The sequence below is a fragment of the Atractosteus spatula genome, chromosome 16, assembly GCF_055471065.1.
Source record: "Atractosteus spatula isolate fAtrSpa1 chromosome 16, fAtrSpa1.hap1, whole genome shotgun sequence".
NCBI classification, from domain to species: Eukaryota; Metazoa; Chordata; class Actinopteri; order Semionotiformes; family Lepisosteidae; genus Atractosteus; species Atractosteus spatula.
The window spans coordinates 5,117,144-5,144,689 of NC_142721.1; the positions used below are offsets into that span (position 1 = coordinate 5,117,144).

A 27,546-nucleotide genomic window follows, 5' to 3' on the forward strand; every position below is an offset into this window, starting at 1 on the left:
ATGCCGATCTTCGTGTAAAAGTAAAAACTACACTGACACACTGGACACACTCCCAGCCTTCTTGTGAAGTCAATTAGCAGAAGCACAGACTGAGGAATTCTCAAGGCTAATCAATAACATTCTGCAGGGAGAAAACAACCCTGGCAATATTAAGTTCAGTGCAGCAGGTAAGAGTAGGATAATGTAATTAATCAGTTCAGCACAGGACTAAATGAATTGCTTGTGATTATAATCTTCATTTCACAACCATCCAAAGGCCAATGCAAAGTGTACAGAATAATTTGCTTTTTTTCCCCATTTCTTATGAACGTTAGGTATTGTTTTCTAAAACACAAAACGTGCAGCATGTAAATCTGTACACATACAGTATTGGATAGCATGAACAGCACGATGCACAAAATATAATCATAGAAAAAGTCAAGATTCTTCAAGAGTTGTCGTCCACAAGATTAAGACCACACTTTCTTTAAACACTCTATTGAAATTGATTCTTTCAGCAAAATTAGCAGTCATTTTATCCTTCATTCCAAGAGTGATGGCTCCTGTCACTGAAAAAGATCAAGAATCACCGAACAATTCTAGATGAGCATAAGCAAGACTACAAGTTGTTCTCCATTTTAAAAGCAGAACACCATTATACAGTAATAATTCCAAATTATTTTAACTGATTTCTAAACAAAAAAGCGCTAAATGACTTAATACTTGACTGTTAAACGAAATTGAAAATACAACCAACAAGACGACAACTAAGGCTTTCCTATGCTGCATTGATGGACCCTGTACATGGTGTATCAATGCAAAGTCAAATGGAAATTGTAATATTGTTTCCAATAGAGTACTGTATAGTGGCACTTGTCACTACTGTACAATGTAACAGTTTTAACCTTTAGAAAGCAAATGAACTGTGGTATTGCATTCATTCTACAATACATTAAAAGCAGAAAATGGTAAGAAGACAGATCTCTCAGATGTATAATCAGAGAGACATATTGTACAAGAAACACACATACTGTAGGTCTCTACCAGCTCATGGGCTCTTAGTCAAACTGCACAAGGTGAGTCATATATCCAGTCCATTGCAGGATCAAGCCCCACAGGGTGAGTCATATTTCTAGTGCATTGCAGGATGAAGTCACATGTCAAAGGTTTACACACTAAGAGCAATACAAAGAACTATTAGTACCAAAAGTATTTGTTCTGTTTTTAATGTGTCATGTTCTGACCTCGCTTGTCTTACCTACCTGGGTGGTGCTGCAGTTCTTCCCGTTTGCATCATTTTTTAGTGTGATGACATCAGAGGTCCACTTGGCCAGCCAGTAGTCGGTTGCCAGCATGACAGAGTGCTTAAAGAGCTGGGAGAGCAGCAGGAGAGGGAGGAGCAGTATGCCAGCAGAGCTCAGATAGGTCCCACACGATCGCCAGGGTATGGTGGCTCTGTGTCGGAGCACTGAAGACATGTTATCTTCATCGTCACTCTCTGTGGACTCCTCTGTAGCAGGACAAGGCATGATGAAGGTAACATCAATGGGGGTACTACTGTATAAGTAGCACACAGCTAAATCCAACCTTCCAATATTTGACAGTATAAAGAATTATTATTTTTTCAATTCAAAGTTTAATAGCCTACAGTGCTGTCTGTATTTCTGACTTTCCAATTAATGCCAAACTGCAGTGCATGTAGTACAGTATTCATCTTCATTGCAGCAAGGCAATTTTTAATTTTTCTGGGAGGAAAAAAAATTGTCTTTTTTTTTTACTTTCTTCTAGGATTTCTGTACTGGGAGACAGCAGATTAGTGGGTACAGACTACAGATGTAGCCCCTGGAACAGTAGCAGTCAAGGGCCAGACAAGTAAGGTTAGTTTTGAACAGTTTTCTATGCTTACATTTCATTTCTGCTCATTTTTAATGATACACAGTCCTCTTTTCTAACATAAAAAACATTTAAGCAATGTTAGGATAACATCAGAAATGACCCCTCTTGGGCGTGCTAACCCTTTGTTCTAATGACAGACGGGTAATAAAACGTCTATAGTTCTGGCCTCAAAGTTACATGTCTGTTTTTTTAGAAAGTGGTTTTAAATGTGCAAAAGCCCTGAGAAACCTTCCTAACGTCTGAGAAGCAATTTCTTATAAAAATGCCATCATCATCAGTAACACGATTCAGAAATCTCTCCCATTTTCCAAAGATGTCGGATCATAATTTCATTCTGAAAGCAATGCAAAATGTGCATGAAGATCAGATACAAAGAGGAGAAAGTATAGGGAATCCCATTAAAACATTAACCAAATTGTATGATTTTCTCAAAATATTTGTGAAGTATGCACATTTATATGAGAACATGCAATACTCTAGTATATATACAGTATATATAACATGAAAAACACTGCATCACAAAAAAGCATATAAGCGGTATGTAAAACATTCCAATAAAGATTAGAAAAACTGGATTAAGAATGTTGCTGGATCAATACAAATGTAACATGAGGACACATACACTGAGGCACAAAGGCACAACATTTAGGTCTAATGGATTTTTCAAGTACAGTACATGTAAGGTAGATTAAAAAACTGTGATGAAATCAGAGGATCATAGGTTTTCAGCATAACGCATGGCACTGTCAAACTGAAAACATTACAGTTAGTATCAAGTATACTGTAAATTGCATGAGAATCTACACATTTCTGGCTGCATTATGCAGGGATCTATCAATTTCTAGATATACTGATATGAGATCTACAGTATTGCAACTGTTCCTGACCAGTTACTGGATTAGGACTTCATTGATGAATCACTATGCTGTTAAGGTTGCCCTCAATCTGTATCCAAGGCTTTCATACATTAAAAGAGATGCCTGCTCAAACTTCCACCACTCCATGAGGCTGGTTTAAATAATGCATCTTTCTGCATAACTTCCATATCAGTTGTCTTTTGTCACGTCCACGATGGACAAAACTGCCGTCTTGACTGAACAAGAAATGCTACCACTCCCCCTGCCACCACCGTTGAGATTTTCCTGCCTTTCATCTCTCACCTATCAGTGTTATCCCTCAACGTCTTCCAAGCATGCATACAATTTTCATGTGGATGGCAAGTTAGTCATACTGCTATTATGTGGGTTAGTTCATCCTGGAATAACTGATACTGCTGCCACTGTAGTCTGAGACTGATTACACAGTTGGATCAGAAAGATGTGACAGCTCTGGGACAGTGTGGTGAGACTGTTTTCCAGGTCAGGTTTCTTGGTTACTCTGGACTAGTCAGTTGGTTATTGAAGAAGACCACTTCAATTTCCTCGGCAGTCCCTGTCATGGCTAGACACCCTTCAATGCTATATCAATGCTAATATAACAATACTATAATGTTCAATTATGCTCAATTAGTCATTAACAGATAACACTCTTGTGCATGTCATTGTGCATCAGTATATGTGCATCAAATGCTTTAAAATGAAAATGATGCAGAAGGACCGAAAACCATGCTTATCATCCACACCCGTATCAGCATTGATACCAACACCAGGTACTGAAGCAATTCCAAAACATCCAACGAGGGTGGCCACAAAGATAAAAACAACACAACAAATAAGGAACATTTCCACACTGCAGTGGAGCAAAAACTCAAACAATTACAAGGAAATGGCAAAAACATCAATAAACTTGCAAATGTGCAACATTAGGAAAATAATTATACAGTATAAGCCACTGTGCACATATTACCTGAAAAAGATAAATGGGTTATTTCTAAGAGGCATCACAAAAATATACTCGACACTGGTGCTGCAGGAGGGTGGATACTGAACAGAAGAAAGAACTAGCACATCTCAGATTTAACAGAAAATGAACAAAGGAAGATGAGTTTTCAGTGGTTTATGCATAGCACAAGGCCCTTAGGATGTCTACACAAGTTCATGCTTTTCTTACCTTCATCTTCTTCTTCTGTTTTCATGAGGGCTTCTCTAGAGTACATGGCACGCCTCAAGTTCTTTCGCTCCAGCACCGTTTTACTCTCAGCCACGGTCTCCTGAGTAGGAGAAACAGAACTGGTATGTGTTTTTCACTGGTGTGCTGCCAGAAGCACAAAAGATCAAACTTGAATTTTGTATGTCACAGAGTCATTTAAATGTCCATTATATTCCAGTATGTATAGTTATTAATATATATATGATTACAAGATCAATAAATGTAGACTTTTATAAAGTACCTGTTTGTCTGGAATGTAATTTAAAAATTAAGCAAACCTACAGTACTTTACAAACGTGTACAGTGCAGCACATAAGAAAAACAGTTTAATCATTGTACCCACTGGTTTTGCACTGAAAGATGTCTGAATTACCCATGAAAAGTGAAACCAACAATTAACCTTTTCCAGCTCTTGGTCCTGTCTGTTCATTAGGGTTTTCCAGTGTTCAAAGAGCTCTGGCTCCGAGTTCTGAATGTCTTTCAGTGTCCCCTCTCTCTGAATCGTGCCATCCTTCATAGCGATTATCTAGAGGTGAGGAAGCACAACCGAAACAGACCTATGAGACAATCCAGGATTCTGAAAAAAATGTTCTTATTCTAAATGAATAACGGGCAAATCTACTGCATGTCATTGACTTGGAGGTTTTGTAAACGCAGATGACTAAAGTTTTGCTCATGTGATTTTTCAGACTGATCTTAGCATCATGGTCTCACCCAGTCTGCATGAGGAAGATACTGTAATTTGTGAGTAACAAGAACCACTGTTCTCTTCTCCTCTCTCAGCAGCTTCAGAATTCCCTCCTGCATGAGGTGGTCACTCAAGTGGATGTCCAGGGCTGAGAACGGATCATCCTACATCAAGTAACAACAATTGTTAAGTTATAATTAAGGTATTAAGGCATGATCACTGGTGCTTTAAATTGTACACAGAGCTCAAATTGATTGTCTTGCCTCATCAACACGAACATTAAGGTTCATTTTAAGAAGCATAAAAGGCTTTGCTTGCAGATAAAATGTATGAGAAATAAATGGAGCACATTACCATGCACAACGTGGAACAGACACAGACACAGCACTACCAAGCCGCTTGGCCTTGCATACTGTACCTCACGGAGGCTGAAGACATTGCAGGACACTGATATCTCTCATTATGTTTGAATGTGGTTCTTTATACTGTAATTATGAGCTACTTTTTAATACATATTAAGTGACACAAAAGAGCTGATTTTGCTTTAAGGATCTTTGGAAATTTAGAGACTGAATTAACTACAGAAATGGTATTAGCGTAAACGTTTAGTGTCACAGGTCACAGATATCGTCATATGTCATTCTGCACTTATAGTTCATTCATGTCTGATGTTTCTTATTACACCTATAGTCCCTTATTAAAAACTAGAAATTATCTACTTACCAGGAAGACCACATTTGTTTGCTGGTACAGTGCCCTGGCCACACTGATGCGTTGTCTCTGCCCCCCTGATAGATTGATACCCTGCAGACACACATAATCCCTGTCACCTCATCAAAGAAGCACAATGTGTGTTAATGAAGCACATTCACTTACCAAAAAACTCATTTGCTGTACAGTTAGTTATAATTAATTTTGCATTGAAAAGAACCAGAAGCAGCAGCATCACAGACACTGGAGAACAGTTACATTTTAAGCATTTCAGGTATTTGTGTACTCAAAACATAAATTGATACAATGGATTCTAAAACACAGCAGAATGATTCCTTGTCCTTTAATTATGCAGGGCCTGAAGCAGATATTGATGATAATATAATAAATGAGGTGTATGCAGGGCTGATGTATTGTGGGAGTCTGGAACAAGATACCCAGCTGTGCTGTCACAGGTAATAACCTGGTGTCTTTCAAGAAATGTTTGGATGACATCAGCAGATCAACTGGCAAACAACCAAATGAGCTACTGTAGAATGGCAGAAGTGTCTCCTTTCCTTTACATCCTTTGTTATGTTCTTATAAACTTATTTATTTATGTATGTTGACAGTCATTGTATTATTGCAGGACTTTACAGATCTCTTTATACAGTATTTCTGTAGCACCTGAAGAACTGGGAGAAGGTGTTCCATTGATCCAGTTTAACACTAATTATACCAATTGAGTAATTAAGTACTCGGGGTGAAAATGCATCCAATATCACCTTTTAGGAGGCTATTTTTGTTATTTCTGTCTGTTGTGTTTTCAATGTGTAATGAGCTTGACAGACAGACAAATCGGACCGAAGCTGGATCCAATCCATGATTAAGGCACACCAATAGCTACAGTCACACTGGAGGATAACAGCTTTTTCAACAACTGCTAAGGAATTTGATTAAATATTTTCATAGTAGATTCCTAGATTACCTACGGATGCCTTTAATGATTTTTGGGGAAATTGATTTGCAGACTAAGTATTTACACCCAAGACCACTCTGGAACACATAATTAAACACCTCAATCTGTGGCCTCTGGCCTCTGGGACAATAATAAGAAGTGAAGATTCCCAGGAGGGCAGTGAGCTGTAATTATGATTCATTGCCGTTAGCAAACATGTAGAGAATTGCTGAAATGGCACAGATTTGTGGCATTCAACAGCAAACAGAGGTCTGTTTTTGAATGAATACCATGACAACAAATTAATTAATAGTGCCTAACATATACAATCGTTACATTCACATAATAGTGTCTCATTAATTCAAGGTTACAACATCTTTATAATTCAATAAAGTAATACAGCACATGAAAATTTTTACTACTATAAAGCCCAACTCAAAATTTTACATTTTTATTACACTTCAGATAAACTGCAATATATGGATTGACTGTATGTAATACTGACACTTCATATAATTCTTTTTAAATTAATGCCCCTCAAAAAATAATGTTTTGTTGTAATAATACAAATGAGTATTTTTTTGTTCAATTCTATAATTAAATTGGAGACAATCTCAATTTTGCTGACTTTTTTTGATCTACCCAGATAACCTTTACAGAAATTTAGCAGAGGCTTAGTAATTTGTTGTTCTGCTGTTGTTTGCATGAGTAATAACTGCTAATAAAGAAATCTATTACACCACATACAGTATTAATGAGGCAGTAGATTTAAAGGTTAACATAAAAAATGTAATTCAGCAAAAAACAGCTTATAAAATTCGTAAAGTATACAAATTGTATTAATCTATGTTCAGTGTTTCTGAGTGCATGAAATGTTCAGAGCTGGGGAAAATCTGAAGAATTGTCTCTGAAAGACATCAACCAACCCGTTCTCCAATCTGTGTCTGGTCTCCCTGTGGTAGGATGTCAATGTCTGGCTGAAGTGAGCAAGCTTCGATGACTGTTTTGTACCTGGAGAATACAAAACGAATATCTTAACATTTCTAAATAAAAACACAGATCTGAGACAGGGATTCAAATTACACAATTTGAAAAAAAGTTTTCAAAAACTCTCCTGCTCTTAAAAAAAATGCATGAATGCCTAGTGAGATCTGATCACAAAGATTTATTTTAAAAGGGCTTTAATGTATAAGTTTTGTAAATCATGGCTGAATGTCACATCCTGAATCATCTTCTCCAAAAGACAACAGTGGTGATGATACCATACATCAAACAGACTAAGTGAAGATTCAATCATGTCAGCTCTACCTGATACTTTGTACATTTTATTAAATAATTTACACAGTGGCAACCCATAAAATGTAAGTGGAAAGGTCCAGGACAATTGCATGCTACATAAAAATATTTTGAGCAAAATTAAGAGCCTTTCCCTGACTTATAAAAATGTTATCATAGAAATCTTTATCAATGAAAATTCAGTACACGATCTGAAAAAATCCCTTGAAGTTAAAACAATATTGATCTGGAATTTTTAAAATAATACCACTGGGAAATGTGTGACCTTCTTAAATCCATTAACCGAAACATTCTACTTAAATACTTAGGATGTGAGCTTCAATATGGAATTAATTCTACAGAAGCAGAAATATTTTTTCTGAGATCATCCAATTCAACCCTGTGTTTTAGTATTTTATGACTTACTGTAGTATGCTGAATTTGCTGTTAATGTCTACTTTAAACTACGTACATTTACTGCTCAGTACCTATTGTGAAGGGAAGTCACGCTGAATAAAGGTATTCGATAAACATTAATAATCATGTTTTGGATTATGTGAAGATCATGGAAAAAACAGTAACACACATTTCAGTTACAGTGGATCTGTGCGTTTTGCCTTATTAGCTAATGGACTACATAAAAAGCAGAACAAATAAGACCTGAGCTGACAGAAATGCTGTGACAGGATTTTCTCTTTATTTTCATGTACTGCAGCTGTAGTCAAGGAAAAGGTCTCAGCTTAGGTAAATATCCATTATGTAACACTGTGGTACACTTTTATTTCAATGACAGTCCATTAAGCAAAAGGAACAGGAGACAATAAAAGCTGATAATGCATCCAGGCAAAACATTGGCTACTTCTATAAAATATAATCGCCTGCTGCTGGAAGAAGATAGATGCACAGAGTAGGTATGATGCAGTAGATATCAAGTTAAAGAGAGTAGAAAATCACTAAAACAGATGCATAGGAAGCAAGAATTAGTGGAAGGTTTCCAACTGTTTATAGCATCATAACCTGGAATCTCTGCTATCACTGTGATGGATATACAGCAAAGTAATGTTAATAACATTATAAACCTATAATTTACTCTCAGCCTCACCAAGTAAATGTAACAGATATTCTACTGTACATTTGAAACTGCTACCATTTTATTTATTCTTTGAATAAGAAGTCTAATTCAAATTATCAATATTAATTTTAAGCTTTACTTCAAACTTTTCAAAACTATGCCGCCTGAAAAAAAAGCTTTTGAGTACGAAAGATCCTTGTGTTGAAATTCTTGGACATTCTTTATAAAGCTTCCAGTACTTCCATCCATCGGACTGTACATTGGATTCTGTTTTGCTCACACCTGCACTCAACAACAGTTCTGATCCTACTGGGAACGGCCAGCACCACCCCCCTCGTCTCATGTAAAGAGGTAATATAGAACAGAATTAAATCTAACCTGCAACCCTTCAAAGGATGGGAAGAAAAATCACCTAATAAAAATCCTTGAGACCAAACTCCACACAGACAGATACCTAAACTGGATTCACATCCCAGGTTATGGAGCCAAGAGGCATCAATACTAATTGAAATGCCATTGCACTATGTCACTATGACAGTCAGGCAGACAATCGGTGTTACCGATGGGCCAGAATTAAACAGCATATGCTTATACCGTATGTTGACTTTACTCCCAGCACTTAAGCTGGCTCTACTACTAGACTGTGGGTGTAGTCCTAACACTTTCCTAGGGACAGAGCATGGAGGCATCTTTGTGATCAAAAATGATCCAGTCTCTTGTGCACTACATCTTTTATCTTGTATGCATCTACTTCGTACCTTAAAAACTCTGGCTCAAAAAAGATAATGGGGGAAAAGGCAGACTATTGAATTTTTTTCCCCACTTGTGCCAATGACTGCCTTAGCACTGCCTAAATAGGAGAGATTGCTAGTTTTGATCATCTATCCACCCATTTTCAAACCGCTTCACCCTATACAGTGTCATGGGGGAGCAGAAGCCTATCACAGAAAGCAACAGGCACAAGGCAGGATACACCCTAGACAGGATGACAGTCCATTGCAGTACAGATACAGACACACTCGCAACAGGGCCATTTTTCCCAAAAGCCAATTAACCTACCAGTATGTTTTTGGACTGGGAGAGGAAACCAGAGCACCCAGAGGAAACCCACAAGAATATGGGGAGAAGATACAAACTCCATGCAGAGAGCACCCCAGGTCCAGAATTGAACCCAGGGCCCCAGCAATGTGAGGCATCAATGCTCCACCATGCCTACCACCATTAATATTTTATAAAAATTATTATTCAGAGGTTTAAATGAAATTAGATTTCTGTATTCTTCCGATCCACTTTAAAATAAGTGGAGAAATTTAAAACAATGCATTACAGTTAATATTTTAAGGCTACATTGTAGCCATCTTTTATCTGTGACTTTATTGTAATGATTTAGGTCCTGAATTTACACTGTGGGTATTGATTAGTGTGCTGATGCTAAGAAAAGACTTTACCGTCTTAACTGAATTTTTGTCTCCAAGCAACTTGTGCTACACAACCCCAATCGAAGGTAATAAAGCTCAGCCTCATTTCAGGATGAAAATCAGTATACTTCAACACTACTTTACTGGGGAAAAACGCTGTAAAACATTCTTAAAATATTGTGCAGTACTGTATATTCCATGACAGCAAACGGAAAAGCTCTGCACGTTACCTCTGTTTGTTGAAGGGCATCTCAAAGATGATGTTTTCCACCACAGCAGCATTTAAAAGCCAAGGCTTCTGGGAGGCATAGGCTACAGAACCTCTCTTCCTGTCAGAGCAGAACAGTAAAAGATCTGAAATACAATTCTAACAGACCCCACCTGGAATGGAAAAGTGCCGTTTATGTACATGCTCCTTTTTGCCTTTGTTATACTGCAGTGCCTCTGTGGTATTCTTTTTTATTAATTTTGTTGACATCATCATTAATATTATTAATCAGATCTTTTCATTTCTATACCCATCAGTGAGTACGCAGTTGTAAGGAGCTGTTCTTGCTTGACATACCTTTCGTCTGCCTCTCCAGCTGTGTCTCTCTCTGTAGTGCTGAAAAGACACAAATGTGTTCAGGGCACATGGTGGAAACACTGTGAAAGTGTAACTGCATGGTTAGAAATGACAGCACATCTGTGACATCTGAGGGCTAAAAAATCCTAGAGACTGAAAGGAATTAAATTTTGCTCTACTTATTTAGCAATGATTTAGACAAAGCAAATACTTTCTCTTTTAAATTTGTCATCCTGTTTTTCATATTCTCATCTAAATATAAATTTATTTGTAAAAGTCAGGGCTAAAGGACATTAAGAGGAGAAACAATTTGATCTATTTAAGGAGGTACAGAAAACTAAAAAGAAAATGTGGTTTCGACATGTCAGTGAGCTGGTAACAGACAAACCTTAGCCCCTGACATTCACCTGACATTCTCCTTTCGAACTCCATTCATTCTATACAGACAGCCTTTCATACAGACAGGTAGGATATTTCCTAGGGTAAATGCTTTTGAATCAGAGGTAATTTGAGAATTAGACTTGATGACCCAGTTTTTTTTTGAGAGAATGTCAACACATACATGTACAGACACAAACAGTAATAAAAAGGTGTTCAAACAGCATTTATCACACAAGAAGTTCCTTATTGAAGGTGTGAAGCTTTGTCACCCCCAATTAAATTTCCAGCAAATGCTGTCATAATGGTGCAAGCCCAAACCCTAATAAGGGGAAGTGTTTCAAGCAAGAGGGCTCCTCATGATTGAGTACAAAGAGGCTCGTCCTCTATTGTCTAAAAGCTGGGTAGGTGCCAGAAGTACAGTAACAGCCTCTCTGTCTCTGCTCTTGGTTCTCATTTGACTTTGAGAAAAACATAAGGTCACTGAAGTTTCAAGGCACGTTCACCGTCATGAGCCAAGAGGCAGCATGCTCTGGGCCCTCCTGCTGTTCCCTCTCACTGCAGACCTGCCGAGAGCCTGGGTTTATCATCCTGAGCCGCCCATGATCTGTACTTTCCTCGACATAAATAAGCACAAGCTATCAAGTCAGCTGCCCCCAAACAAATAGTTTTAAAAAAAGTGCTATATCTTTGTCCCCCCCCCCAATGACGCACATTGAATACCTGTGCTTCAGTACAATTATTTTTATTTTATTTTAATTCTGCAGTATAAACATTTTTCCAACTGATTATACAAAATAATATACTGTAATTGCCTACATGCTGTACAGTATATACAGTAAACAAACAGAACACTTGTTCGGCAAAGTCAACGGCACTTTTTCTACATGATGTGACGTTGCTCAATGTACATGAAATTCCTTTTACATATGTGATGAAAAAAAGCAGTGGGAATCTGGTTCAATTGACTGAATAGAATTGCATATTTTCAGAACTCAATCACCTGATTTGCAAGGCAGGCTTCACAGCACAGCTTGATGTAACATGTAGGGGACAATATGTTGGAACTACACTAAATGTTCATGAAAGTGAATTGAGTTCATAGGTTTAACATGTCTAAGATACAAAACATGAACATAGAAAAATCAATAATGTACAACTGTCACCCTCACACAGCCCATCTTCGTAAGACACCATCTGTAACTTGTACAACAGAGTGTGTTGTATGAATGAAGAAATGTAAGCTAATCAAGCTCTAAATACTGTATTCGATGAATTCATATCAAATGCAAGTATAAGATCCTTACCTTTCATCCCCCTCTGAATCATGACTGGAAAGGCTGCTAGGACAAGATGCCAAACATGAAAAATTATTTTCAATAGTTTAAGAGGAGTTTGCCGACCAGGAATTGTTTCAGGGAAAAGTTCTAATAAAAGTTCTAATAAATTACTTAATACTTAATATTATATACTTAATAAATATGAAATTAAAATTTTCATTTTAAACAGGGCACTCCTATTGAAGTGCAGGATCAGAAAAAATGTAACACAAACAAACAATTATAGAACTGAAAATATGATCTTCATGTCAAGTTAACAGCCCAGAAAAAAGAAAGATGACATTGGAAAAGTGTGCTTCAGAGAATCAGTGATTTGAAACAAATATCAAACTACCAAATTTGAACACGTGTGACAGAAGAAAAACAAAACACTTCAAATAGGTTTAGGAGATAATATGAAATAACTATACGAGGAACCTTTGATTTCAAAGCTATTCAAGAAAGGACAAACTTAGCATTTTTTTGCTCAAATATCAGAAAGAAAAACATAATTAAACACCAGAGGACAAAATTATGACAAGTGATTTTTGAGAAAGGTGACAGTATTTCATGAGATACGTATTTTTGCACATAAACTTTAAGAAGTTAAAATTGTGAAAAAAAAACTAAAAGGTAAAGGATACTGAAGAGAAGGTGATTAGAACGGCAGCAGCAGATGGGAAGCTAATCAGCAAAGATTGATTTCTATTGCTCTTCGCAGCTGCAATGGAGCACTCCAGGAAGGTGATATCTGACATAGATTGGGCACCGGCACATTTATTTTACAGTACAAATTAAATTCAGGGCAGCCAGACGAAAGAGCAAGCTGCCCATTGAATTGCTATGCGGGTGACAAAATCTGGACTATTGGTACGGGGATGGATGTTTCTTTATAAATAAGTTATGGTATTCAGTGGAATAGACCGAGAACAGTGGGTAACGTTCACAACAAGAATAAATACAATATTTTTGTCTATTGAGTTCATTTTATGTAATATTGGTCTCTGAACCCTGGTTCTGTTAGCCGGGCTAAAAGCTAAGAAAGGGCACAGCAGAAATGAAAAACATTATGCAGATTGTTAAATTGGGCAGGCATCTCCAACAACTACAGAACAACTCTGGTGAACAACATTTTTCACAGACAGCATTTGGGGGGCCTCATATTCTTCCTTTCCTGCAAGAGCACCTGTATGTATGCAGTTTCCAGCATGCTGATGCTTGTCCACATCCTGCACAAGTGTGTGCCTTTTATATACTGTATATATACACATTTTATTATATATTTCCATGATCTGAGCCCTGTTGGTCGCCTGTGGAACCAACAAATCAGAGAAGTGACACACAGGAATTATTTTCTCCTTAGCTGGCAAGAAACGAGCCAACCCAACCATGAAACCTGGAAGCATGTCCTCTCACACTATATTCACTACTTTGTCTAAGCCTATTGACTGCTGCCTCCACGCTCTCACATATCACTATGAACTTCACCCGACAAAGGCTAAGCCATAAGGTGCTTTTTCAGTGCGTTTCCTGAAAACAAATTGATTACGTTGCGAATTTGCTAATCAATTCTAATATATTTTGCCTTTCATAATAGGTTTGAAGGCAAAGGCATTACAAGGCAATGGCTCAAACTTTATTTAGCAAATTCATATTTTGAGGAGCTGCTGGTAAATCCCCCCAAATGGAAAATGTTTTCTCTGCTTCTACACAGCACTCACAATCACATGCCATTAGTGACTGTTCAAGTAATTACTGGAGGTATTTCTAATTACGAAACCATTTCTTACATGTTAATCAATACCACAGCAACGGGAAAAGGAGTGATGAGCTGAATATAGTGTATAATTAATCATACAAGACTACATTCACACTTTGGGAATAAACACCTTTAGCAATGTTTAGCAAGACAGAAAAAAATGATAGCACTTTATGATAAATATTTTAATTTATATTCCTGCTCTGTCAGCTACACTACACCAGCACTGATACATCTTTGCTACTGAAGCTCTAACTCTGGGTTACTGGTGTATAAGACACTGAAAACATCTTTTTTGGCACACAGTACAGTGGAAATCCTTTGCTATTCATGACAATTTAAATATTTACTTCAGGATGACCAAACTCAGCATTACTTGGTTTTAGGTGCAGAAGCTAATATTTCTCCTATATAGTTTGTTTCACCAATATTAACATACTATATAGATTTAAGCATCTAGCTTGATAAGAAATTTGCTTTTAACATTTCAATTCTGAAATGCTTCTTAGAGTGTATAAATGTTGAGACGGTAAAAAATAATTAGCTGTCAGAAGGCCCTTAAATAAAGAGTCTATTTACAGTATGGATCCACAGCTTGTTTAATTCCCAACAAGAATATGAATTATTTTAGTACTAATCAGAAAAGCCCAAACAAAAAACCTAACGCCTTATCAGTGTCCACACTACACTTTTATTCCCAACCTAGAAATGAGGCGGAACTAATTCCAAATCCCAAAAGGTCATAGCAAATTACTTAAATTCGGTTTACTAACTTTTTAGGTCACATACCTTTTTCTCTGTCCCTCTTTACTAGTCTTTGCCCAAAAAAAGCCTATACCACAGGATTTATATACCGCAGCAACTGGGAATACAGTAATTATCCCTTCCTAAAGCAGTACTGAAGTACTGAACTTTCAGTCACCATTTTGGCTCAGTTTCCCAGATGAGCCAAAATGGCCACTTTCTACGGAAGCCTCCCGGGGACAGCCTGCACAGTCCGCTCAGGAATGTAGACTCCTTCAGACTAACGCAGAAAAAAAAATTCTAGACATGCGCACAAAACTGTATACAATTAAATGGTTCCCCAAGGCATGCATCACCTTCTTGTCAATCAGTGGAAATAAGATAATTGTTTCCATGTGGACTTTCCTTAGCCAATCCTTGCAAAACCACTCAGTAAAACCTCTTTCCTGGGGTGGCTCAGACAGACCCTGAGACAGAAACAAGCTGCAGTTCCACAAATCAGGTCTGTGGATCTCATATGCAAAATTATTAACTCCACATTTTGCCAGTGTTGTATGTAGTTCCAAAGGAAACAGGTGTTATTTCCAAATGTGGTGGTTGTTTACTGAGGTCTAGTCTATATACAGTATAAACGTTTGCATACAGAGATTAGAGACTAGCTAAAGTCAGAAGAAATACTGCCCCACACCTGTTCCAGTAAACACTCCCTGAAATCTTCTGCATTTCTCCAAGTGCAGCAAGAAGCAGCGAGGATTTCCCACAGCCCACCTGTCCCACAATCATTGTCAATTGACCTAGAAAATAAACACATAACAGTAAGTTCACTGTCGGCTTTGATTCTTGTCATTATTAAAAATAAAAGTTTTAATGTGTTAAAGGTGGAGCAATCTCCCCATCTAGGGTAACTAGTCATTGGGGTATTAATCTAATCTTGAGGGATTGATGGCTTAATCCAGCATGTGATGGATTCAGCTTGTCTTGAGCAAAACACAGCGCATGAGGTTCTCTAGAACGAGGGTGGAGAGTAAAGGAGGTTGGTAATGGGATTACAGTGAGACCCAATCTTTAAACACAAAAAGAAAAAAAAAGACTGTTAATATTATGATTTGATCTTTTATTCTGTATTTCATGGCAGCAATATCTGTGTCTCCTATTATATGGTTAATTCTGTTTTATAGAATATATTGCATTAGGATGAATTGGTATCATGGTAATGCATTTACAATTGACTAAAACCAGCCCTGTACAACAGTTAATCATGCTGACGGCGGTGATTAGTCTGTAAACAAAAAATGCCATAATTAGAACTTTAAAATCTCATGCATGTTTACCATAGGGGATCTTTATGTCTATGTTGGACAATGTGGGTGATCCATCTGGCATCCAGGTGAAGTATCCATTTGTTATCTGTTGAAATGAGATGAGATGAAGACACATATTAAAACACGAAGCATTAATGTCACTTTAAGTGTGAAATGATAAAAGGTAACCTCAAACGTGTGCATGATTCCAAGCAGGAGGACCTACAGTAACAATCTGTTTTTAAGAATAGCTATTTCCTGGGTAGATCAATTTCAGGAAATGTTTAAGCTATTATATTCAAAACCTGCTAGTGAAATACTTAATTCTCAGTTCTACATTACAGCTCAAAGATTCCGCACACAATATCAATGGGTATACTGATACATGAATATTTTTTTGGGGACATTAGGATAGTTTAAACACAAGTACAAGACAAAAAAACTGTATTAAATACTCACAGAAATAATATTTTCTGGATGAAACATCACAAATTCTGCTATCAATTCTTCAAAATAATTGATTATCTTTTTGGTGGCAGGTTCAAAACATTTGGTGTACAGTATGTGGTTGTCTGAGGAGCCAATGATGTGGAGCCACTGTACCATCTGTGGGATTATGACTGAATGCCTCTAAATTAGGAACCCACCTAAAAAGTTGTAATGTTTAAGTTTTTCTTATGACAAAATAAAAACCTTGCAGATTTATCTTTACTGAAAAAGCCAAAATGAAAATACCCATTATTTAATAATTATACACAATACATGCTGAGATATGCCTGAGATATTTGAGATATGCTTCTCAGATACTGTATTTTTGTAATTTCCTTGTTTATAAATAGCACAGAAGTAATATCATATTCCTCCTGCCTCCCTCCACCCCACCCCCTTCAACTGTTAAAGTAGCACTGGCTGTGCTCAGACACCTTGTCAGAATCCACGTGTCATGTGAAACCTCACCTCTCTACACTTCAAATAAAAGTAACACTTTTGGAGTCACAATGACATCTGATATATCACTGTCTCATGCATTTTCAATGCATTCGCTGTACTTCTGAAAATAGTCTACCTTTTAAAATGATATGTTATACTAATTTCTCAAATGAGGAAAATGAATAGTTAAAGTAATAGCCACAAATAATAGTTATCTTCATCATAAAACTGTATTTGGGCAGAGAGGACTGCACATTGGATGAATGACCACCATCATCTTTATCACCTGCCAGATAATTTTTAATGAGTTTGGCTCATTTTGCTATTGGCTGCTGTCCATCTACTCCACATAGCAGACCAGAGGTCAGCATTGGTGATAACAAGTACTGTACACCAAGACCTCAGTTTTGTTGGAGCTGCTATGGAGGGACACTAAAAATTAACCTCAGACTATTATGATCAACTCTTATTTTGTTGGAACACAAATCCTGTAGGCTTATCTAGATTAAGGAAACATACAAGCCCTCAATCGGCTTCCATTTTTGTACTCTGGAAAATACTCTCAATACATTTTGCTGAAACTGGAGGAACTTTGTTGATCCGTTTTGCATGACCCTACAATCCCAAACAAATTCTTTATTGTGGAGTTTAGTTTCTATATAACTAAGCAAACCACAACCACACTAAGGTTTTGGTTTTCCTACAGTGAGGCATGGGAAGCATCTCATTTTTTGTTTCCTTTAAAAAGAATTAAATCCATGCATTGAATCTGCGAAAATGTTAAGCAAAAATTAAAGTAAAACAACTAGTATATACTGTACATATTGTGGCTCCAATGGTAAAGGATAACTTTTCTACTTTATTTCTATTAATAATTTTGACATTATAAATCTAGCAGGAGTCATCTGGACATGATTCTGTTCAAGATTGCTGTGGAAAGTCTCAGTCCCCCGCCGAACCGAGCTGACTGTCTTCTCACCTTGATGTAGACGTCCTCTCGCTCGTCAGTGGTGGGGGTGTCTCTATGCCTCTGGGAGCTGAAGCTGTTCCACTCATCCCTGGCCGGCCGTTTGCGGTTCACAACCTTTAGTGGCTTTTGCCAGACATGAGAAATGAATGTGTTTCGAAAGAGCATCAAATGCTAACATGAAAAAACTGATCTATAAACGGAAGAAAGCAAAGTGTAATCATTTGTAGATCCATATACTGTCTTTGTTAAAGCTTGAAGTCTCCTCTACAGTATAGTTTTCAATAAAGTCATGTTTTATTTATTTTTTTGGAAAGTGTGTTACAATTTCATGGAAAATTGTCCTTTATTTCTTTTTTTAACAGAAGCATTAATGCACTCAATACGGACGCTGGGGCTGAGGGTAAACTTGGCTTAGCCATAAGAGAACCCTTCTGCTGACTGGAAGTCAGCCCTGTGAAAAGAGTGTGGCTGTCACGGCGCGTCACGGCAGGAGAGGCGTGTGAGGAGATGGCAGGCAGCCCTCTTGGGAAGTTCGCTGCTACTCACCACAGCCTGGTACTTGTTGTGATTGCCAGAGCTCTGCGGAACTGTCGCCTTAAGGTCATGCTCCTCCCCAATTTCTTCACTGGAGAAGAACTCGCTGAGTTTCTGCACACTAGGTGAAGGGAAAACACGCGGACTTGAAGCCACTATACAGTATATTTTAAGAGTCTTTTAACCAAAGAAACAATGACACCTTAATGTCCTGTAAATCTACTCTTTTTATATATTTCCAATGTCATTTTCCTCATGTCACACTATATTCTGCATACCAGGAGGAAGACTTTTTAGATGATGCATGAAAACATTTGTGAAATTTCATTTATATATCTGTATCTAGATTTTCTTTTAAAAAAGCTCTGCTAGTATGCCACTTTTAATAGATAATTAATGGTAGGATGGAAGATATGTCAGACTAAAATTATTGCAACATTTTCAAAAACAAATTTAAAATGCATTGATGTAATGGAATTATGATAAGCATCTGTCTTATTTTTTTTTTTCAAGATTAAGAGCCAATGGCACTAATGTAAACTATTTCTCCATTAACTTATTTTAATTACTAAAAAGAGAACTGGTGTGATTTTAACAGGTGCTCCACTGAATATAACATTGCTGGTTTGCGTGAGCTGGCCATAATTTAACATTGTGATTTTATAGTTATAGTCACATTTTAAAATGTTATTTTATTAGTGCATGACAAAGATCACCACTTGGATGGCAATCATTTTTCAACCTATAAATAAATGCATAAAATCTGTAATTATTAGCCAATTAATACAGAACCAAGTGCCTTTCAACTTCTTACTGCGCAATACAGCAGGAGGAACGTGACCCATTAGTCATCCATCCCACGATAGCAGCTGCTGTCATATCATCAGCATATGCAGAGCGCATTTGCTGTCATGGACAACTGCTCTTCAGATGAAAAGCATGCAGACTATCCACTGACAACTGTCTCAGATAAATCTAGGCTTCAGCATGTTTAGTTAACCACTGCAGACCTGCAGATTCTAATTTTCAGGGATGTTTACAAGTTAACACTTCTATTTTAATATCTAGAATACATTAAAATAAAGGAGACTTCAAATGTATCAAATGGCATAATATCATAATAGTATTCTTAATATAAAGATTTTATAATAAAGCTTTTTAATAATTTATCAAACAGCTATGATTTTTCTTAAGTTTTATTTTAAGGTTTTTCTAGATTTAAACATAGAATAAATATTGTAGTTTAAATATTGTAATTAAAAATCTAGATAAAAAAAACAATTTATATACTACAAGTAAAAAAAGGTCCACATTTAAAAATATAATCATTAAAAAGCAAGAAAAAATACTTAATATGGCAACTAGGGAAGGCTTATTAACTAGAAGAGTCAGGCAAGATGTAACTAAATCATCCCTGACAAAATAGCAGGCAACAGTGAAATTATGTTTCCATAAATCCTGAGACTTTATTTAAACAGTTTTAACCTTCCCACCTTCCATGCAGTAAAGAGCTATTAATTCTGGTCTTTTACTTAACAGCAAGAGGTTGCCTTTATTGAATCAATGGTCATGTTAAGGAAAATAAAACATAAGAGCCATTAATGCTTATTAAAATGGATTTGTGCTCTGTCATCCTGTATTACAGCTATTTTCAGCCTTTAATTTTATTAAACTGGATGTTTTGCACTCCCTTCTTGCTAGATACACATGCAATTTACTTCAGACATTTAATTCAAATCATGTGTTTTTCCTCATCATGTTGATATTGACCTTCCTGAAATAAATGCAGACCATAATTGATTGCAAAACCTATACTCCTGTGAGCTTAACCCGAGCACATTTCTCTAGTGTTCCTCTGCTTTAAATAATTCATGACAAAGTGACACATTTCCAAGCCAGTCTCTTTGCCCCATTCATTGTTAGTTCATTTCTAAAGACACAGTGAGAGGTTAAAATGCCAGTTCGTATTTTACAAGTTGTACAGCTAAAGCCTGTTTATTATGCAAGTTAAAAACAGGATTTAAATGAAATTCCTAGTGAGCAATTTTCAATATCACAAAAGAACTATCCTGTGGAGATGAGACTGAATATCACCTCATGGTCTTGACACATCTATTTTTCATCAGCTCACAGTGAGGGAGATCACATTGCACTGTGTTGTTACAGAATACAAGATTGTAACTTCAATAAAGGCACAAAGTCTTTTTTGTTAAATACAATAATGCAGTATTTGAGCTGCACTGTAGAAAGAGAATCATAATTTGACGTAAGACAAAAAACGTTTTTATTGCAGTAGATACACAATTAACCAGGCATTCATTTTACTCTTTGTTAAAAAGTAAGGTGTATGTTTAGATCAAATAAAAACACCTGAATGCTAATCATTCAATACTGTAGCATTCAGGTGTTTTTATTTGATCTAAACATACACCTTACTTTTTAACAAAGAGTAAAATGAATGTATTTGATCAGCACAAACACTTTCCAAATTCACATCCATCACTTTCTTTTAGCTCTTCTTAAGGAAGGGAGAGTTTTGTAAATATAATACCTGGTCTTTCAAATAATCTATTGTGTCTTGTGTAGATTGTATACATTTGTGCTTGTTGGGGGAGAGGGCACAAACTAATTTGGAGGGAAACAGTTTGGGGAAGAGCTACCAAAGGGCAGCAGGGTCTGCAGTATGAGGCTCTTTCAGTGGGGTGCACCATCAAAACTATGCAGGTGGGCAACACTTTACCTAATCTAATATACTGTAGCTCTGTTTATAAGGTTTAATGTTCTTGGTGATTTAAGGAAACTTACTTATCATCCTAGACCATCTTGTCCTTTGGCCCTGGGCTCGGAAAGCCCTAGTTTTACCAGACAACGTTCTACCGGCTCACCTGACGAGAGCTTTGACGGTAGAGCGCACCACACTGGAGAGGAGGAAGAGTGGGGTCACCAGGATGTGGAAGAGGGAGAGGGAGGCAAAGGCCACAGCAGGAGACAGGTCAGCATCCTCAGACAGGTGCACGTGGACCACAAAGGTCTTCAAAGAGCAGCAAAGACAAACACAAACAAGGGGTTTCTCATCACCATTCTCCTACACTGTACAAGACACCAACGAAGACAATACCTCCTCTGCCTCTCGTTTTTCCCTCAGCTATCCAGACCCAGCCTGGCATGGGGAGATTACATGGCCATGCACAGAAAACAAAAATCTATAGTGGGCTATTCTGAGGAAGAGGATAGGTGTCACATTGAAATTATTTGTTAACCGAAACATTTGAGGGCAGATAAATCAATAGAAGTAAAGGGCACAGTATACCACGAAGAAGAGAAATGTGACTATGGAGGGAGAGGAAGTGAAATAGTGAGGGAGTAGAGGATTCTGCTCTGAAAAGAGGATCATTTTTAAACTCACCTAAATGAAAAAAAAAACTATACTTCTACTGTACTAATACTAATATGAACATAACACAGAATCGAAGGACAGAGAATATACAGTAAGTGGATAACACGAAGGCATATTAAGGGCTTGTGAGCAGTGGTCAGCTTATTACAAAGCAGGTAATTTGAACTTGAACAGATTCAGTTAAAGAGCATTAAAGCACATACTAGAGTGTAGTTTAGTCTTTCAATGAACACTTGAAGAAATTCCTGGAACAATGAGCTACTACTAACTTCATGAGCAAGATGGACAGATGCCTTTCTTGTTACTAACCCTTTGTTTTCTTGCTATTAAGATGCCCATTAAATGTAAAGTAGAAACATATGATTGCTAATATGACTTCAACATATCCAAAAGGTCTAGAAAGTAAGAAATCACATTTTAAAAAACCAAAACAACTCTAAGTGCTAAATTGTGAGGAACACCACATTAACATTGCAGTCATACTGCACTTAAAATGAAATCATGCACACCATGTTTATGCTCTGATAGAAGATATTTTAATTTATACCTTAATCTCGAGTATAAATACAATTTTACTTACAGTAAGAACTGCTGCGATTGGTATTGCTGCATTCATGAAAACTGCAAAGCACATAAACAGTGTTTACTATAACAGTTTTGATGGACAATAATAACCTAAATGGTAGACATATTAGTACTGTATATATTCACATAACTGTTTTCAGGTAAAAGAATAAACAAATAGAGAAGCCTGTTTTTTTTACAGTTATAAACACAAGCTGTAACTTTAAAATAGTAAGAAATTACTAAGAAATTCATTTTCTAAGAACTACTGATTTTTTTTGCTGATACCATAAAGTAGCAGATTTAAGGAACAGGCCCGGTGTTTTTTTTTCTCCAAAACTGACTATACACGCATACTGTACGTGTTTAGGGGCTCGGGCAGTGCAATGTAACGTCAAACCCAGCAAGTACTCACTGGAGATGGAAGTATAAAGAGCAAAGGCTTTGAGACTGGTCAGCTCTTTCTGGCGCGTCTCTTCCACACTGTCGTGGAAAATGTGCTCCCAGGCGTACAGCTTCAGGAGCTTGATCCCTCTCAGAAGCTCATTGGTCTTTTTCAGCCGTTCACTGGAATACTCCTGTTGGCAGCAGAGTGGGGGGCCAGTAGGTCAGATAGGCGAGTGAGGTGTTTTGAGGGACCATCCCCAAACAGCTGACATGGTTCCACAATGGAGGCAAAAGCCAACTGTACATGCTGCAGGTTGTGCTTCCATTCCATAAATTATTGTGTTAAAAACAAAAACCATAAGGTGAGCCAAAATAATTGTTTCTATAGGAAAAAAAAAAAAAACCACTTTCACTGCAGTGACATCTAGAAAATCTCTAAGGAATTGTGAGTCTGTTGCGTCACAGTTCTGAGGTGCACTGCTTTTCAAATAGCTGTGGATTTAATACTATTTAGCACCATCATCCATCATCATTTTAAACCAATCAATTTCTGTATGATTGTGTTTTCACACCAATTTCCACATCAAATACAATTTTTGCTGAAAATAAATGTCAAGAAACACATCTCAGAACTAACTAAAATGAGCAGCATTCATTCTAATGAGGAAAAAACATCCTCATACAGTATTATTCTTATCCTCTATTATTTCATTTATATTTAAAACACTTTTAGTAAATCTGGAAAAAGGGTTTTAACTGCAGTGATACTGTAAATTTTAACAAAGAAACCCTGGACCATCATGCATTTCTGTATAATCCACAACTGAAATCCGACTTTTTTACTTTTTTAAGTGCCAGGAAAAGTAGGAATTTACAGCAGAGTGTTCGCATGTTTACATTGTCTTGTAAACATTGTAAAATTGTCGTGTACTCACTAAAGTGCTTTTCTGTGCTTGGGACAGTCTGGTGGCCACAAAGTACTGTACTGGTGCCAGGACTGCGATCACTGTGGCTCCAATCAAGGCACTTATTCCCAGGAGGTAGTAGAGCAGAATCACTCCCACAATGATCTGCAACAATATCATTTTCTATTTGTTCAAAAATCAATCAACCATGGAATTCACAATGCTCTGCAAAATGAAACCACCCAGTCACTCAACTCCCATGAGTTGAGATGCACTGCTTATTAAACATGCAACTTTTGAATGAATTTTTATCCATCCCTGAGCTGGAGAAAGAAATTAAATAAGAATGATTTCTTTTTTTTTGCTTAAATGTTCTAGGTTAATTACTTTTTCTGCCCATAACAACTAACATAGCATGATGAATATTGCACTTCTGCAGGTTCACAAGTACAAAAGTACAGTAACTAATGTTTAATTTTTTTTCTTAACCCTATTTGTAAAACATCTTCATCTGGATAGATACATTCCAGATTCTGATCCAGAGCAATGGCTTTTCTCCAGGAGACTTCAAAATCCTTTTTGCCTGTTTTTCCTTTTAAATACAACCTCTAGGCTGTTCATATCTTAATCAACGGTCCCCTGTACTGTCTGTCAGCTCTATACAGGTTTCCAAGTGCCAAACCTTTTATGTCTTCATTGATGTTGCTTGATTTCTGCTACCCTACTAGTCTATTACTTGATTTTTTATTATTTTCCCTAATTATTTTCTAAGTCATGCATGTAGACTTCTTACATGTATATATGATCATTGCTTGCATTGTGGATTTAGTACCTCTTTGCTGCACAAGAAGTAGGGACCCAGAGCGCTGACTGAGTGCCAGCAGTAATTCATTCTGCAGCAGCACTCCAGTAATGACCTACACTATATACTGTAGCAGTCTTTTATCATAAAGAGAATCTCATTAACTCAAGCCTACTGTAGTAATCTACTTTTAATCTAACCCACTGAGTGGTCTAATGCCACCTTTTCGCCTTATAGGAGCTGACTCAGCAGAATCAGATAAATTATACTGTACGTGCAGTTTTTTAATTGTTTTATCTCTGAACTAATAATAATCACAATATCAATACAGAAATGTCACATTAAGCTGAAGGAAAAATGTCCCTTCTGTTTCCCAAAAGTTTCCATTTTCTTGCCCTTTCTCAGTGTAGCAACTTAGACAAATCTTGTAGTAGAAAATGGTAAAGTCTACATACAGTATGTGCCCTTAATGCATTATTAAGGTAGCATTCTGTTGTTTGCTAGCAAGGTGAGGAAACATGTCTTCTCTCTCTGATTTGGCACCTGAGTACAGTAGATGTGAGGACATCAGCTAATTTGAGAAACAATGGTCTGCAACCACAGGGAGAAAGTGTTGTGAACATCTGTGGGGTTGTCACAGCAATGGAGAGGAGACAACGAGACTCGTGTCTCTTTGACATATTCAGCATTTCTGAATTTGTTCAATTTTATTGCACACTGTTCTAAGATGTATGCTATGTGGAATGAGAACAACATGAAAATTGTGCAATTCCCTTGGAACAGCAAATGTATGTTTTAGGTTGCTGAAATAATAGGACTCTTCATGTAAAAAAATCTATTTCAGACTTAAGTAATTAAATGTGAAAATAAGTAAGTCGAGTAATGGAGGAACAGTAACTTAATACAAGCTCAAAACTGCGCCGCAAGCAACTAGAGCACATTCTACAACATATCTGAAAAGGGCATGAGAGATTGTCTTACCTGAAATGGCATAGCCCAGAGGTTAGGGCAGAGGAAGAAGAACCACATCAGCTGATTTGTATCTATGGCAACCAGGTTACAAATCTGTCCCACTGTCATCTCTCCCATTGACATGTTTGAAGTGCAAAGACGCATGATTTTATTGTAGATCTTTGTCTAATGGAGACAATGGATACACATTGTAATTATTCAAGCAAGTCAAAATACAGAACTGTTAACCACAATGCATACTGTATTTGTGAAAAAAAATCAGAATCCACCAACAAAACACTGCTTTTATTTTTTTTGAAGGAAAACTCATAACAAATGGCTAAGACTAAAACCTGTTGGTTTTTGTTACGAAAACAGAAGTATCTGGTAATCTGATGTTTCCCTATGATCTGTTGATCCCCATTTAGCTGGAGAAAATAATATTTTTGAATTTGTATTTGTACATGTATTGTAAGTTTAGTATTAAAACTTTACTTTTGGGAGCACACATTGTAACAAAGAATAAGACACCTTAAAACATACAGTAAGGTGTAGTTTGACCTTAAAGTAAAAATTCAGTTTGGTGTTTTGCCATTTACAATGTTAGGGAGCAACAAGATCAAGATAAACATTACATTAAGATTCTCTTAAAAGAAAGTTAACATCGTTAACCTTTACCTTAACAAAGTTAAGGTAAAGTTAACATCAAAGCACCAGACCAAATAAGATGAAAAATTATAACAAGAAAGTATGGTATAAATATCAGTGAACTAATTTAATTGAAAGGCTTCAAGAGCAAACCCAACTTTGTCTTTAAAACATGTTACTGAAAAGAGGCAGTTTATGTATTGGTATAATTCTCTTGGCCAGGGGTTTCCTAAACATAACCTTTGAATTAAATCAGTTTCTAGAACATCTGTGAATAAGCTATCTTTTTTCACAATGAAGGAGATCAGTGCATTGATCTTTAACTTTGGAATCAGTTTTCTTGCTTTTCTCCTGTCCCTCATAATAAAGAAAGTGGCACTAATACTTCTTAAGGCTTCGGCAAACATTTGCCTTCTGCTTTTGACTGGGCTGGGAGGCTTACTCACACTGTTTGTACAAGGAAATAACATTACTTTAGAAACATTGGCTTTTATCAGTGAAGAGAGCTGCAAGAGCGAATTTCCTGGTCGGCTACCTGTATTGCTCCTCTCAGATTAATCCCTGTTTCAATCGCCACATAATAGGATGCCTGGAGAAATGTCCTTTGGAGGAGAAGGGCAAAAAACAGAAGAACAGCCAGGACATAGGCATTGGCCAGGAACTCTTGGGAAGAAATGAAATACGCTCCCAGAAGTTTCACCTACAACACAGCCAGAACACAAGAATTAATCTGGAAACCCCAAACATGCCCAGGCAGGATCATAGCTTGAAAATGGCAATATAGGTGTCCTGTGTTGTTAACAGAATACTATTGAAATGCAATAGTAGTATGATTCCCTATAAAATGCTAGTACATGAATAAGTGTTATTTTTCGCAAAAAATATCCTTTAAGTTTGATTCTCATGCAAGGAAAAATTAGAACATTGCACATGTACAAATGAAGGTGCTAGGTAGCATGGTGCTCGAGATTCATGAATCATTCTGTGTCTGCACCAAGGAGACAGAAATCACAGCAATGCTTTTGTAGTGACCCACATAAATGCCATTAAGGAGGCAAAAGAAAGAGACTAATTACACTGCTGAGATTTGTATCTTAGAAGCAAAAGTGAAATTTACACTTGTATAAGATTTTATCACGATGTTAGAAGTGTCAAACATAGCAAGAGAAGAGTTATCAGCAGATGAGATCTTTACAGATTCACAATGACTGAGACTCAAACCCAGACCACTGTCTGACAGGACATTTAATTGCACTTTGAATGAGCAGCAGTACTAGGGACAGTGTTAGTGAGTCTCAGAATAAGTGATCAGACTGATAATAAGCTAA

At 36.9% G+C, this 27,546-nt stretch overlaps 1 protein-coding gene across 1 annotated transcript in view; it reads right to left on the reverse strand.

The window, feature by feature from the left end:
- abcc8 (ATP binding cassette subfamily C member 8) overlaps window positions 1-27,546 on the reverse strand; it is a 58,398-nt gene that overhangs the window by 12,673 nt on the left and 18,179 nt on the right. Inside the window, exons 8-26 of the mRNA XM_088935103.1 lie at window positions 26,754-26,918; window positions 25,601-25,756; window positions 23,848-23,982; window positions 22,941-23,103; window positions 22,542-22,582; window positions 21,450-21,595; window positions 18,577-18,685; window positions 18,040-18,153; window positions 16,161-16,236; window positions 15,518-15,623; window positions 12,315-12,347; window positions 10,630-10,668; window positions 10,295-10,393; window positions 7,226-7,310; window positions 5,375-5,455; window positions 4,678-4,815; window positions 4,364-4,489; window positions 3,925-4,024; window positions 1,242-1,489 (exon numbers count right to left, since the gene is read on the reverse strand). Coding sequence (XP_088791229.1) covers window positions 1,242-1,489; window positions 3,925-4,024; window positions 4,364-4,489; window positions 4,678-4,815; window positions 5,375-5,455; window positions 7,226-7,310; window positions 10,295-10,393; window positions 10,630-10,668; window positions 12,315-12,347; window positions 15,518-15,623; window positions 16,161-16,236; window positions 18,040-18,153; window positions 18,577-18,685; window positions 21,450-21,595; window positions 22,542-22,582; window positions 22,941-23,103; window positions 23,848-23,982; window positions 25,601-25,756; window positions 26,754-26,918 — 2,160 coding nt within the window. The remainder of the gene's footprint in view (window positions 1-1,241; window positions 1,490-3,924; window positions 4,025-4,363; window positions 4,490-4,677; window positions 4,816-5,374; window positions 5,456-7,225; window positions 7,311-10,294; window positions 10,394-10,629; window positions 10,669-12,314; window positions 12,348-15,517; window positions 15,624-16,160; window positions 16,237-18,039; window positions 18,154-18,576; window positions 18,686-21,449; window positions 21,596-22,541; window positions 22,583-22,940; window positions 23,104-23,847; window positions 23,983-25,600; window positions 25,757-26,753; window positions 26,919-27,546) is intronic.